Here is a 13,759-nt window from a genome sequence, read left to right on the forward strand (position 1 = left end):
CAATATAAAATTAATTCAGTAATGGCTGAATTAATTTTATATTGCACATTTTTTCCCCCACTAGGAGTATAAGCAGAAGATGAAGCACCTCCTGTGTGAACACCAGAACACGCTCTCTGAGTTGAAAGCAGATGGTTTAGTCTCCACTGAGGTGGTGCAGAAAGAGCGATTAGAGACTGAGCTGTATAAGGAAAAGAGAGTCAGCATGCAGGAGGTCGACAATGAAAAACTTGTCAAGGAACTTGAAGTGGTTTGTAGTACACTAAGTCTATTTTATTTCTACACTTAAAGGTCTATGGATTTAATGTTTCTCTTTACCCTGATATATTTCAACAAGTAATCATAGATGGCGCAGCCACATCAATGCTCTTATAGACGACCACAACAAAGCTTTCAGTGAGGCTAGTGCACTCGTTGACTCCATACAACAGGATGAGGATATGGCGGTGTCACTCAGGGTATAAGTGCGCACTCGATAAATTACTCAGAATTGTTGACAGTTAATTTTCTGTCGTTTGACTAATTGTTGCAGCAGTAGCTTTGATCCAGTCTTTCTTTTCATGGTATGTTTTATTGGCTTTTCTTAAGAAACAAAATGAAGACATGAAGACAAAACTGAATAAAAAGGAAATGGCCCTGGTTTCTCTTTTGGAGGATAACAAACATTTAGTTTAGCGTCTCTCGAAAATCAAGGAGGAAATAGCTGAAAATCTGAAGAAAACCAAATACTACGCGGCAAAAAAGGTTACGTTGGTGTCGATGTTTGTGAATTTTTGAAACGGAGTTTACTGTTGCAACTTGTGCACTTATATTTGTTGCTACCAGTGCCTTAATTGGTGCCTTGCTTAGCATGTTTCTTAGTAAGTGACATGTAGCATTCTGTACATAGGCATAAGGTTGATTTGTGACACTGTTTCTGACAGAATTTCGATCACAAGGTCAGAAAGCAGCGTCAAAAGGAGCTGAAAGAGCTGAAATTGGAATGTAAGGAGCTGGATCAGAAAATCAGCAAGGTAAAAGCTGAGAGTTGCGCAGTGTCATGTTGCTCAAATGTTCGCTTGAATTATGTGAGCCAAATACTTTGTGCACTTGTGGGTATTTATGTGAATGTTTTTGCATCTGTTTTTGTGTGTGTGTGTGCGCACTTGTGCTCCTGTGTACATGTCACACAGGTTCAGCTGGACAGGGACAACCTGCACAAGACATTCACTGAGAATATTCAGAAGGTGCAGCTTAAAGCAGATTCCAATATCATGCGGCTGGAAAAGAAGCTGAAAGACCTGACAGACAACGTGAAGAAGACGCAGGCTCAGTTCAGCTCGGTGCTTTCTGCCTCTAACGTGGACCAAAGTGCCCTTGGTGGGGTCATAAACAAAATAGAGGTACTGTTGTACATCCCGTCTTTTGTTTGCTCCTCTGTAGTCATTCACACCCTTGTACTCTTAATCACGGATGTCATTTACATTCTTTGAAATATTTTGTAAGTTGCGGTGTGTATTTTATGCACGTTGCCCTACTGTTTGTACAAGAACGTGAAAGACACCTGTTTTTGCTTTTAGGAATATCTTGACTCCTGTAATAATTCTATCAAGAACTTGCAGTTTAGAAAAGCTCAGATTTCCAAGGTTAGTAGTTAATTTACTTCCTGAAAGTGCTGTCATGCATTTGTTTCACTAATGATGATGTTCAGTCTATTTTTGTAGCGATATTCATGCCTTTGTGAAACAACTGTGTATCTGGCAGGCCCATAAGGATTTGCTGCTGACCTACGAAGCACTTGGTGTCCCTGTGTAGGAGCTTTGTGTAAAGCCCTTTGAGAGCAGACTTGGATCCTGGGTTTGCCCCAAAATGAGAAGCAGTGAATCCAAAGTCCAGTGTACCATTTACAGCAACTCTCACTTTCTTTGCATCGTTCATCATTACAATCTGACATGTTTCTTATACTTTACTTTGATACAAATCTTGATGTTCAGTGACACAAAAATATTAAAATGAAATATTGTTTTCTCTCTCTCATAATTACGACTTGACATGTTGTATTTGTGAGAAAACAATGGTCGGGGAGTTTAGAGGAAAAGGGCCATCATGCCCTTGATTCACACTGCCCTCCGAAGGCAGAGATAAGAAACTACAGAGGCGGCGAAGTTAAGAAAAAAGGGTTTAAAGGTTTTAGACTGACCAGCAAACTGTGCAACAGATAAAAAGGTTGTAATGTCTTAATTTTATACCGTTTTAGGCTACTTATTTTACCCCTAAAAATCATTCCCATGGACCGAACGTATTACCTGAAAGCTGCACTGTGCCTCTGGGAAAACACAGGATCTACTAACAAAATGTGTTACTTCAGCTTTCTTGACCATTTGAACTAGTTTGTTCAAGAAAAGAAACACTTTCTTTTACCATATCTTTTTCTGTAGTAAAAGTTGAAATGGATGAATATAGAATTACATACATTTAAATGTGTGATTTAAAGCAGTTGGGGATACTCTGCTAAGCTCGTAACAGTAGCTTTACAGGATGAGTTTAGCTGCTGCTGTAGTTAATACAAATTTGCACAATGTTTTCACAGAATTAAAAAAAAAAATCTATAGCATAATTACTTTTTATTTGGTAAAACAGATGCCAAAAACTCAGATTCAGGTCTTAACTCAAATTGGACCACGTGTGTAGTTACTGTGCTTTTGGAGGGAGATTTGAGTGCATTTGTTTTAATCTTAACTGATATGAAGTGCTGAAAGACTAAATGAGCTGAACTTGGACAACTTTGCAACAAACAACAATCAGAATATGGGCCGCTCTGGTGTTGTCTGTTAACAATAAGACATTATCTCTGACTGTGGTAGAGCTACTGTAAGTGGAGGAGCAGAAATTAATACATTCAAGAAATCCACATCTTAAGTGTGCAGCTGTTTTATGTTGTAAAAATAGCCAAAGATATCTCAAAACAGGGTTAGGAGCAAGAAAACGTGACCAGGGCATCCCCACTTTTGACTGAGCTCTTTGACTTTCCAACAAGGAATGTGAACCAACCTCATAAAGAGGCACTCGCTTATGGGCCCCCTGACCACCAAGACCCCTGGGTCCATGCCACGTAGGCTTGTTCATTAATCCATCCCTGCGTGGATATGTAACGTGCACCACGATCACATTGGGATCAACAAAGTCATTAGGGTTCATCCTCTGGGGACCATGAATGTCTGCACAAATATTTCAGGCTGGACCAAAGTGGTGGACCAACATTACCATCCCTACAGCCGCTAGCATGGCTAAAAAGCCTCTAGTACGTATTTATTCTAGATAGGGGCTGTAAGTATACTGAGACTGTCATGTCCGCCCTGCCAAACAGCTCTTGAGTAAGTTACTGAATGCCCAGCAGTCTAGCTGCTCAGCTCTGCAGTTCAGTCTGATCTCCTTGTGAAGAAGCTAAACAGCTGTATGTATCTTCTTGTAGGCATACAGCTCCCACCCTCCCGGTGCCCCTGTGGCAGAAATCGAACATACCCCATAGGCGTGACTGTGATTTCACAGCTCTGGGTTTGTGCTGCAGCAGCTGGACAGCTCCTATTTTATAATCCTACGAGTTTTGTCTCAAGAGAACTACTTTAAAACAACACACAAGTATTTATTCTCAGAGGCAGGCGTTTTGTCTGTATATTTATTTAAGTAGTCGAAGATGACGCAGTTCTAACTGCTAGCAACCTCAGGGTAGGAAAAGCAGCCAAAACTTTCATCAGGAACTCTTCAACTTCAGCTTAGTGCACACCACACCTGTCCATACAAAGGGTTTTATTACAACAGGCACACACCTTGTGACAACAGAGCACTTGCCCTGCAAGAGACACTTTAAAAAAATTAAAAACACACATTTTATGCCTTTGTGTTAACTTCAGTAGTCGGAACGAGGGTTGGGATGGAAATACAGTGTTCACACTGACTTTCAGTGTTTTCATACAAACATCCATTGGGCTTTGTCTGAAATGTTTTTTTTTTTTATTTAATTTTAAATTTATGATTCTTGTATCTGTTTTTACTAATTCCTTGTTTATTGTGTTGTTTCTTTCTGCTGATTGTGATCTTGCGAGTGTTTCTTGTTCTCAGGTCCAATTAGTTGACAAAAGCTAATATTTTTTGCAATAACATCAACTGAAAATCTCAAAGCAGACACATTTTTATTTTTAAAAAAAATCTAGGTGGTATTTGCATTGTCAACACTCATGTCACGTCACCATAACTAGACTATTTTTCCCTCAGAAATGTTGAGTTAGTGAAACTATAAAGAACAGAGCAGTGACCACTGCATGCATGAATTGTCCACAACCATAACCCTGACCCTTTAACTAAAACAACGTGTGTTCTGACATTGGACAGGTGAGAATAGGTAGGTCTTTTTATTGTCAAATGAATGAAAAGTAAACAATTGTTTGTATCAAAGATACACACACGCACACACAGATCAAAGTTATAGAATCTTCGCGTGACAATCCATGTGACATCACTGTGATGTCAGAACAACTGTTTTAAGTACATATCAAACTCAGAATTCTGACTTTAAACTCAGAATTCTAACTCAGGTGCACAAGGTCACAAGATTAAAAAGTAGATTATTTATCATTTTACAAGACAGTGATGTTACATTGTGCCAACACAATGGAAAAATACTGGCAGTGGAGGCATTCCAGACTCCAAGAAAAATATAGGAAAGAAAGGGAATTCTGGTCAAATGACTGCATTCATAACAGCCAGAAAGTACAGAGCCAGGAAGATAAAGTCCAGGCTCTCCAAGCAGAGCTGAAAACTGCAAAGGAGAGTGAGAGTGAACTAATGAAGGAGCTAAAAATCTGCAAAGATAACAATAAGAAGCTTGTCCAGAACAAGGCTGCCTTGGAAGAATCTATAGAGATAAACAATGGAAAAAATAAACAGATTAAGTTGAGACTCGAACAGAAGCTAGCTAAAACTGAGGAAGACCACGAGAAAATGGTAACAGAACTGAAACAGAAGTTCAAGGAAACTGCATTAAGCAAGCAAGCAGCCTTTGACAACAGGCTGTCACAGAATTGTGAAGAAACAGAGAGTCTAATTAAAGAGCAGGAACAAAGATATCAGCGTAAGTTAGAGGAATGTGAAAAACAGTACCATAAGAAGGAGCAGGAGTACAAAAGAGAAGTTGAGAACTTAAAAAAACAGATGTTAGAAAGTGAAGAAGCAAGAGGAAGATATGACGAAGAAGAAAGGAAAAAAAAGGAAGCTTTTAGATATGAAACTATCCTCAAACGCAAAAGCCTTGAAACGAAGATAAAGGCGTTACAAATGACAATTAAAGAGATGAAGAATAAGGAAGACATAAATCAGAAGGCTTATGTTCTACAGAACATTGTCCAACATAAAATCCAAATAATTGAAAACAAAAATATCGAGTTAACTTCTTTAAAGAAGGATAAGCAACAACTACAAGACAGTTTGTGCAGAGAAAGTGACAAAAATGCAATCCTGGTGGTTAAATTAAACAATGCGAAGGACACTTGCAAGCGTCTAGAGGAAGAAAAAAGAGAAGAACACTCCAAACTCAAAGAAACAAAAGCAGAGCTAAATAAGGCCAACAGAGCAAAGCTCGACCTGAATGACACTGTCGCACGTCTAAAATATAAAGTGAAGGCCAGCGAGCCAGAAATTAGTAAGCTGAGAGCCAAAATCAGCAAACTGGAGACCGATAAGCTGCGTTTTAAGGCGGATCTAGAGGCACTGTCTATGATCACTGAGACCAAGAAATTAAAAAGCAGAATCATCACTCTCAAAAGACGCTACATAGACGACAATGAGCAAGTGGGGATGAATGAATGCACTGAAGCAGCATATCAACAGCAAGTTGTCTTCCTTAAGAAAAGCCTGGATTGCTGTTTAAGGGCCCAGCAGAATAATTCCAGGTCAGTTAAAAGGGAGAAGGAGTATCTTGAGAACAAAGCTGAGCATTTAGACAAGACCACTAGCTATTACATCAGATTATTAAACGAAAAGATTGTGGAGGTGCAAAATTTAAAAAAAGAACTAAAAGACACTAATCTGCAGCTTCAAAAGGCAACAAAGCCGACACAGGAGAGACTAAGATCTTGGATTAATAAAAAAGTCCGTCGAATTGCCCAAGTTGCCCCAGAGGTTGCAGAGGAAACACCATCTCTTTACCCCGATGACTGGCAGCCACCAGGCCTCCCAGATGAAACTATCACATCTGTCCATTCCTGCTCGGATGGCATGGTATCAGCATCCTTGCAGCCACATCCTTGTACAGATGCCAGTATCGTACTTGTGAAGCCGTTTGATGGGCTCCCACCAGTTGACATCTAAAACTCCCCTAAAATTGTAAACCACCTCAAATCAAGAAAATCACCATTCTCCTCCCGTGACCCATGACACCATGAAAATGAAAACCTCCTCCTCAGGACAGCAGCACCATGTCTTTGCTCAGTGCTGTAAACGCCTGAGCGGCGTGGTGCAGCATGTCAGGGCGACATGGTGGCTCAGTGGTTAGCACTGTGGCCTCACAGAAGGTCCTGGGTTCAGCCCACTTGTTTCTGTTTGGAGTCTTCACGTTCTTCCTGTGTCTGCGTGGGTTTACTCCGAGTACTTCGGTTTCCTCCCACACTCCAAAGACATGATGTCTGGACAAATTGGAAACTCTAAATTGGCGACAAAAAATAGGCCAAAACAAAACTAATAATAAATAATAATAAAAAAAAAGAAATAAAGTTGAAGCTGAAGTTATTACCTGTATATGCACTACCTTTAAGATTATGACTTCCTTCTTTGATGAGTGTCATATTCTGCAGTGCTAATAATTCATGAATTAACTGCTGCCACTTTGTGTCTCATAATAAGGTACACTACAAGTAATATCGTAATTATAGAGAACAGTGGTTTTCCACTGAGACCAGGTAAATATGAGGAGTTGTTAAGTGATTAACGATATAGGAGAAGAAGAAAAAAACATTTTTGCTACACAAAATTTTTTATATATATACTTTTCTCAAATTGTTTGAAATGTTTTACCTCCTCGAAACGCTGTTCCCTTCACACATTGTTTCATGGCAATTAAAACAAATGACTTACATGAAACAATGTGTGAAGGAAAAAGCGTTTTCTTTAACTGAAGTGCTCATCTTCATCAATCGTGTCATCTCTAGGCTATTAAACCAAAAATATTTGGAACTTGTGATCTATTACAAGCTGAATTTAAGAAAACATATAAACATAATGTAAGGAGTACACATGAATGGAGTTGTTGATTAAATAGGACAGCAGAATTAGTTGATTGTTGTTTAGAAATGATCAAATCTTATATCTTGTTCTACTTTTCCAGTGAGCTGAAGACTGAAAAACTTGTTCACATGTAGCTGATCAGTTCTTTCTTTTACTAAATGGAGATATACTGAGTAAAGAGTCAGTTCTCCTCTCAACGGCAGCTGTCACTGCTGTCAGGTGTCAAAGGTCACCTGCTCCAAATACAGCTGAGAGATTGAATAATTTACAGTTATTCTTGTTGATTCTCATGTACACACAGGTTGGCCACATTGGTGAGGACTCGGTTGACTGCAATGATTGATAGTGATTCCAAACTAATCGTTGTTCACTTGTGTGATTTTTCAGGACAAAGACTGAGAAGTTGAATCTATCTAAAAGATTAAATCAAACCTTTCTTGTGGAAGTTTTTCAACAGTACTCAGACTACAATCTACAACAGTATGCCACCATGAAAAGATAATTGCTCAGTTTCTTGTTTTAGCAACATATTTTATGTTCAGTATGCTTACAGCCCCTATCTAGAATAAATACGTACTAGAGGCTTTTTAGCCATGCTAGCGGCTGTAGGGATGGTAATGTTGGTCCACCACTTTGGTCCAGCCTGAAATATTTGTGCAGACATTCATGGTCCCCAGAGGATGAACCCTAATGACTTTGTTGATCCCAATGTGATCGTGGTGCACGTTACATATCCACGCAGGGATGGATTAATGAACAAGCCTACATGGCATGGACCCAGGGGTCTTGGTGGTCAGGGGGCCCATAAGCGAGTGCCTCTTTATGAGGTTGGTTCACATTCCTTGTTGGAAAGTCAAAGAGCTCAGTCAAAAGTGGGGATGCCCTGGTCACGTTTTCTTGCTCCTAACCCTGTTTTGAGATATCTTTGGCTATTTTTTACAACATAAAACAGCTGCACACTTAAGATGTGGATTTCTTGAATGTATTAATTTCTGCTCCTCCACTTACAGTAGCTCTACCACAGTCAGAGATAATGTCTTATTGTTAACAGACAACACCAGAGCGGCCCATATTCTGATTGTTGTTTGTTGCAAAGTTGTCCAAGTTCAGCTCATTTAGTCTTTCAGCACTTCATATCAGTTAAGATTAAAACAAATGCACTCAAATCTCCCCCCAAAAGCACAGTAACTACACACGTGGTCCAATTTGAGTTAAGACCTGAATCTGAGTTTTTGGCATCTGTTTTACCAAATAAAAAGTAATTATGCTATAGATTTTTTTTTTAAATTCTGTGAAAACATTGTGCAAATTTGCATTAACTACAGCAGCAGCTAAACTCATCCTGTAAAGCTACTGTTACAAGCTTAGCAGAGTATCCCCAACTGCTTTAAATCACACATTTAAATGTATGTAATTCTATATTCATCCATTTCAACTTTTTACTACAGAAAAAAGATATGGTAAAAGAAAGTGTTTCTTTTCTTGAACAAACTAGTTCAAATGGTCAAGAAAGCTGAAGTAACACATTTTGTTAGTAGATCCTGTGTTTTCCCAGAGGCACAGTGCAGCTTTCAGGTAATACGTTCGGTCCATGGGAATGATTTTTAGGGGTAAAATAAGTAGCCTAAAACGGTATAAAATTAAGACATTACAACCTTTTTATCTGTTGCACAGTTTGCTGGTCAGTCTAAAACCTTTAAACCCTTTTTTCTTAACTTCGCCGCCTCTGTAGTTTCTTATCTCTGCCTTCGGAGGGCAGTGTGAATCAAGGGCATGATGGCCCTTTTCTCTAAACTCCCCGACCATTGTTTTCTCACAAATACAACATGTCAAGTCGTAATTATGAGAGAGAGAAAACAATATTTCATTTTAATATTTTTGTGTCACTGAACATCAAGATTTGTATCAAAGTAAAGTATAAGAAACATGTCAGATTGTAATGATGAACGATGCAAAGAAAGTGAGAGTTGCTGTAAATGGTACACTGGACTTTGGATTCACTGCTTCTCATTTTGGGGCAAACCCAGGATCCAAGTCTGCTCTCAAAGGGCTTTACACAAAGCTCCTACACAGGGACACCAAGTGCTTCGTAGGTCAGCAGCAAATCCTTATGGGCCTGCCAGATACACAGTTGTTTCACACAAGCATGAATATCGCTACAAAAATAGACTGAACATCATCATTAGTGAAACAAATGCATGACAGCACTTTCAGGAAGTAAATTAACTACTAACCTTGGAAATCTGAGCTTTTCTAAACTGCAAGTTCTTGATAGAATTATTACGGAGTCAAGATATTCCTAAAAGCAAAAACAGGTGTCTTTCACGTTCTTGTACAAACAGTAGGGCAACGTGTGCATAAAATACACACCGCAACTTACAAAATATTTCAAAGAATGTAAATGACATCCATGATTAAGAGTACAAGGGTGTGAATGACTACAGAGGAGCAAACAAAAGACGGGATGTACAACAGTACCTCCATTTTGTTTATGACCCCACCAAGGGCACTTTGGTCCACGTTAGAGGCAGAAAGCACCGAGCTGAACTGAGCCTGCGTCTTCTTCACGTTGTCTGTCAGGTCTTTCAGCTTCTTTTCCAGCCGCATGATATTGGAATCTGCTTTAAGCTGCACCTTCTGAATATTCTCAGTGAATGTCTTGTGCAGGTTGTCCCTGTCCAGCTGAACCTGTGTGACATGTACACAGGAGCACAAGTGCGCACACACACACAAAAACAGATGCAAAAACATTCACATAAATACCCACAAGTGCACAAAGTATTTGGCTCACATAATTCAAGCGAACATTTGAGCAACATGACACTGCGCAACTCTCAGCTTTTACCTTGCTGATTTTCTGATCCAGCTCCTTACATTCCAATTTCAGCTCTTTCAGCTCCTTTTGACGCTGCTTTCTGACCTTGTGATCGAAATTCTGTCAGAAACAGTGTCACAAATCAACCTTATGCCTATGTACAGAATGCTACATGTCATTTTGTAAGAAACATGCTAAGCAAGGCACCAATTAAGGCACTGGTAGCAACAAATATAAGTGCACAAGTTGCAACAGTAAACTCCGTTTCAAAAATTCACAAACATCGACACCAACGTAACCTTTTTTGCCGCGTAGTATTTGGTTTTCTTCAGATTTTCAGCTATTTCCTCCTTGATTTTCGAGAGACGCTCAACTAAATGTTTGTTATCCTCCAAAAGAAGAAAAAAGAAGAAAAAGAGAGACCAGGGCCATTTTCTTTTTATTCAGTTTTGTCTTCATGTCTTCATTTTGTTTCTTAAGAAAAGCCAATAAAACATACCATGAAAATAAAAAACTGGATCAAAGCTAGTGCTGCAACAATTAGTCAAACGACAGAAAATTGTCAACAATTCTGAGTCATTTATCGAGTGCGCACTTATACCCTGAGTGACACCGCCATATCCTCATCCTGTTGTATGGAGTCAACGAGTGCACTAGCCTCACTGAAAGCTTTGTTGTGGTCGTCTATAAGAGCATTGATGTGGCTGCGCCATCTATGATTACTTGTTGAAATATATCAGGGTAAAGAGAAACATTAAATCCACAGCTCAGATATCAGATATCAGAGTCAGATCCAGGGGCTCCGACTTGGGTGGTGGATTGCTGCCCTCTGGTGGAGACCAAGCAGATTGCAAGCAAGTGGAGAGGCAGTAGGAGCTCCAATCGATGTGTGGGTTATGTTGACATAACATGGGAACCCCAGGACCAGTGGTGTGTTGGGAGACGAGATGAGTTGAAACTGAATCTTCTCCCGATGATTCCTGGAAAGCACCACAGACACGGGGGCAGTGCGATGGGTAAGTTGGCCTAAAGAGCTGCCATCCAAAGCCTCCACTGTACGAAGCAAACTTAGGGTCTCTGTGGGGAGACCAGCTTGTTGGACCAACGCCAAGTCTAAGAAGTTGCCCTTGGCTCCAGAGTCTATGAGGGCTAACAGGGGGAGTGACCCCTGTTTGGGTCGGGCGTCTCTCGCGTATGCGGTTGTCCATCCTAATGCATAGCGAAATCATGCCGTCCAGGCCGGCAGGTTCATCCCGAGCTGCCAGCTCGTCCTTCATTTGTTTACTGAGTCCTCGGTCAAATGCACTGATCAATGCTTTCATTCCATCCAAAGTCGGCTGCTAGTGTGCGGAATTCCACCGAGTAATCTGCCACACTCTGGGTTCCCTGACTGATCCGTAACAGTCGCCCCCGGTGTTTCCAGTGGCGTCTGGGTGATCGAAGACGCTCCTCATTCTTTCCAGAAACTCCGCCAGGGAAAATGATGAAAGGGGTTGGCTAGCGTGCATAGCCTCTGCCCAGGCCAACGCTCTACCCCGTAGTAACCCCACAATGTAATTTACCTTGGATTGGCCGGAGGCAAATGTCACGGGATGCTGGCAGAAAACCAGGGAACACTGCAGCAGGAAGCCCCGGCACCTGGTAACGTCCCCGGTGAAGGGGTCCGGGTCCGAAGCATAGGAATCCCGCAGTGCTGGTAATGACAGTGGGTTAGCAGGAGTAGCTGGCGGGGAGGATGCCATGGGAACCGTAGCTGAGAGATTGGTGGTTAACCTGGAAACTTGGTGTGTGAGTTGCGTGATCTGGGTGACCATGGCCTGGTTGCTGTCAGAGAGTGCCCAGAGAACCTGTTCGTGTTGCCCATGAAGAATCCCTTGGCTGGTTAACGCTTGGTGGAATGGCGCTACTTCCCAGATTGGTGTCTGCTGGGCCCCTTGTGGCTAGATCGTTCTGTCGTAATGTACGAACCGGAACCCACAAATGCAGAACACAAGGAGTAAATGAGGTAAGTCAGTATTTATTCAAACAGAGGAAATTAATGAATATAGTATTTTATTGAGGGTGTAGCTGTCCTCTACAGCTCTTGAGGATGTAGTGAACCCAATCCTGGGCAGACTGCGCAGATCCAGGAGCGGAGAATGGCGATGCTCTTTCACAAGTTAACACCTTGAACCTGATACCAAAAATGTGGCATCCAGGGTTCAAAACAATCAGGAAAGCATCACCAGGCATCTCAACAGCACATAACCCTGTATCAGCTTTTAAAAGGATTCTTGGTTGAAGATTCGTCTTCAACATCTCTGATCAGAGTCAACTTCCCTTGGTGCTTTTTCAATACAGTCAACTCTGATAATCCTGCTCTACATTTCAGAGGAGTACTAATATCACAGCAAACCTGTGACATCACCATACTGTATGAATAATATGGGACTATGGAAACTACATACACAGTCCCACAACACACTGGAGAACTGGAGAACTATATGGCAGTCAACTCATAGAGTGCGTACATTCCTTTTCTCTCCCATTAGGTGGAGATGGCATTGCATATATGCCAACATATACATCACTTCTGATGTAGCTATGATAAGCTGATTGAACTGTGACACGAAAATGTTCAGCTGTGAGAGAGGGGGTGTGCATTGGCCTTTTATTCATGAAATAGTGTTTTATTAAGTTGGACGGTGTAGTTCCTCATTCGTCCAGGAGTGTTCTATCGTATGTAGCCCAGTGGTAAATTCGGGTATTATAGTGTAAGGGAAACTGGGTGGGTTATGATTGATCCCTCTTATTCTCAAAACCCAGTGACATGACTATTAAAATGTAAACGTTTATTTACTTTAAATAAATAAGTGACAACTGATTTTCAAATAAGTAAATACTAATTTATTTTACATGATTAAAGGGAGATCAATAATTTATTTTATTTCATGACAGTGATTAAAACTAAAGGTTAAAGTTTATATTATTTTGTTAAATAATATTATCAGAGATTTTATGCAGCTATCCTTTTATTACTTTATCCTTCCTGTGTTTATGTGACCGCTTTTTATTGGTCATTTGAGTATTCACGCTGTATTGTGAGTAGTGTTTGGCTGCATGCACGTAAAAACGGGGTACACGTGACGGGAGAGAGGGACACGGATGAAAAGTGCTGGAAGCAGTTTTTCCCTCGCTCGTTTTTTTTTTGGCTCGCTCTCTCTTGCTGGACCCGTGGGGAGCACGGGACGCTCGCACGGGACGCTCGCACGTTTAGAGAGAAGGAAAAAGACGCTAAAAAGAGCCACTAAAGTCGACGAAACTGAGAGGGAGGTTCAGAGAAGGGGACCGTTTGTGACTGAGAAACGAGGCCGGCGACCCGTCTGACGGAGCGGACGCCGCGATCGGAGGTAGCCGAGCTAGCTAGCCACGGCGGGCGCACACGAGGCAGAGCTGTTGGTTCATCGCACCGCACCTGCGTATCCGGACCAGTCTTTTCGACGCTCTCAATGTTTTGTAAGTGTCAGTTCAGCGCACTCAATGTTTTGCGAGACCAAAACAGGCCTGCAACGTTGTTTTTTCTTTTTTCTTCTTCGTTCAATCGGTACCGTGGTGAGTCAACTGGAACACGTATGTGTGACTGGGCCCAACACTGCATTAGCTAACACTTGTTACAGGACACTTGACACGTTTTTGTAAAGTTCTCTGTGC

At 41.1% G+C, this 13,759-nt stretch overlaps 3 protein-coding genes across 4 annotated transcripts; 2 read left to right on the forward strand and 1 right to left on the reverse strand.

Moving 5' to 3' along the window:
- The first annotated feature begins 206 nt into the window (after positions 1-206).
- On the forward strand, positions 207-2,019 carry LOC122878969 (dynein regulatory complex subunit 4-like). Of its 2 annotated transcripts, none has more exons than XM_044202546.1 (6): positions 207-250; positions 338-458; positions 924-1,013; positions 1,173-1,382; positions 1,560-1,625; positions 1,744-2,019. In XM_044202546.1, exons 1-6 carry the CDS (start codon positions 222-224, stop codon positions 1,792-1,794), a joined length of 567 nt encoding a protein of 188 aa, XP_044058481.1. In that variant the 5' UTR covers positions 207-221; the 3' UTR covers positions 1,795-2,019. The 2 variants fall into 2 exon arrangements, with proteins under 2 accessions (XP_044058481.1, XP_044058482.1); XM_044202547.1 differs by having other exon boundaries at positions 338-401.
- A 1,507-nt stretch (positions 2,020-3,526) lies between these two features.
- LOC122878967 (golgin subfamily A member 6-like protein 22) lies at positions 3,527-7,002 on the forward strand. Its single transcript, XM_044202545.1, has one exon. It carries the CDS (start codon positions 4,627-4,629, stop codon positions 6,340-6,342), a length of 1,716 nt encoding a protein of 571 aa, XP_044058480.1. The 5' UTR covers positions 3,527-4,626; the 3' UTR covers positions 6,343-7,002.
- Positions 7,003-9,094: 2,092 nt separating this feature from the next.
- LOC122878970 (dynein regulatory complex subunit 4-like) lies at positions 9,095-10,760 on the reverse strand. Its single transcript, XM_044202548.1, has 5 exons — positions 10,671-10,760; positions 10,100-10,189; positions 9,733-9,942; positions 9,489-9,553; positions 9,095-9,370 (listed from the first exon to the last, which is right to left on the reverse strand). Exons 1-5 carry the CDS (start codon positions 10,686-10,688, stop codon positions 9,349-9,351), a joined length of 405 nt encoding a protein of 134 aa, XP_044058483.1. The 5' UTR covers positions 10,689-10,760; the 3' UTR covers positions 9,095-9,348.
- Between the last annotated feature and the right edge of the window lie 2,999 nt (positions 10,761-13,759).

The sequence above is a fragment of the Siniperca chuatsi genome, linkage group LG7 (assembly GCF_020085105.1).
Source record: "Siniperca chuatsi isolate FFG_IHB_CAS linkage group LG7, ASM2008510v1, whole genome shotgun sequence".
Lineage (NCBI taxonomy): Eukaryota > Metazoa > Chordata > Actinopteri > Centrarchiformes > Sinipercidae > Siniperca > Siniperca chuatsi.

Coding starts and splice junctions, on each gene's coding strand:
- LOC122878969 (XM_044202546.1), top strand. CDS start 222: ATGAAAAACTTGTCAAGGAACTTGAAGTG. Junction 1,383..1,559: donor GGGTCATAAACAAAATAGAG/GTACTGTTGTAC, acceptor TTTTGCTTTTAG/GAATATCTTGACTCCTGTAA. Junction 1,626..1,743: donor GAAAAGCTCAGATTTCCAAG/GTTAGTAGTTAA, acceptor TGTATCTGGCAG/GCCCATAAGGATTTGCTGCT.
- LOC122878967 (XM_044202545.1), top strand. CDS start 4,627: ATGTTACATTGTGCCAACACAATGGAAAAATACTGGCAGTGGAGGCAT.
- LOC122878970 (XM_044202548.1), bottom strand. Junction 9,943..10,099: donor TGGATCAGAAAATCAGCAAG/GTAAAAGCTGAG, acceptor CATGTCACACAG/GTTCAGCTGGACAGGGACAA. Junction 9,371..9,488: donor GAAAAGCTCAGATTTCCAAG/GTTAGTAGTTAA, acceptor TGTATCTGGCAG/GCCCATAAGGATTTGCTGCT.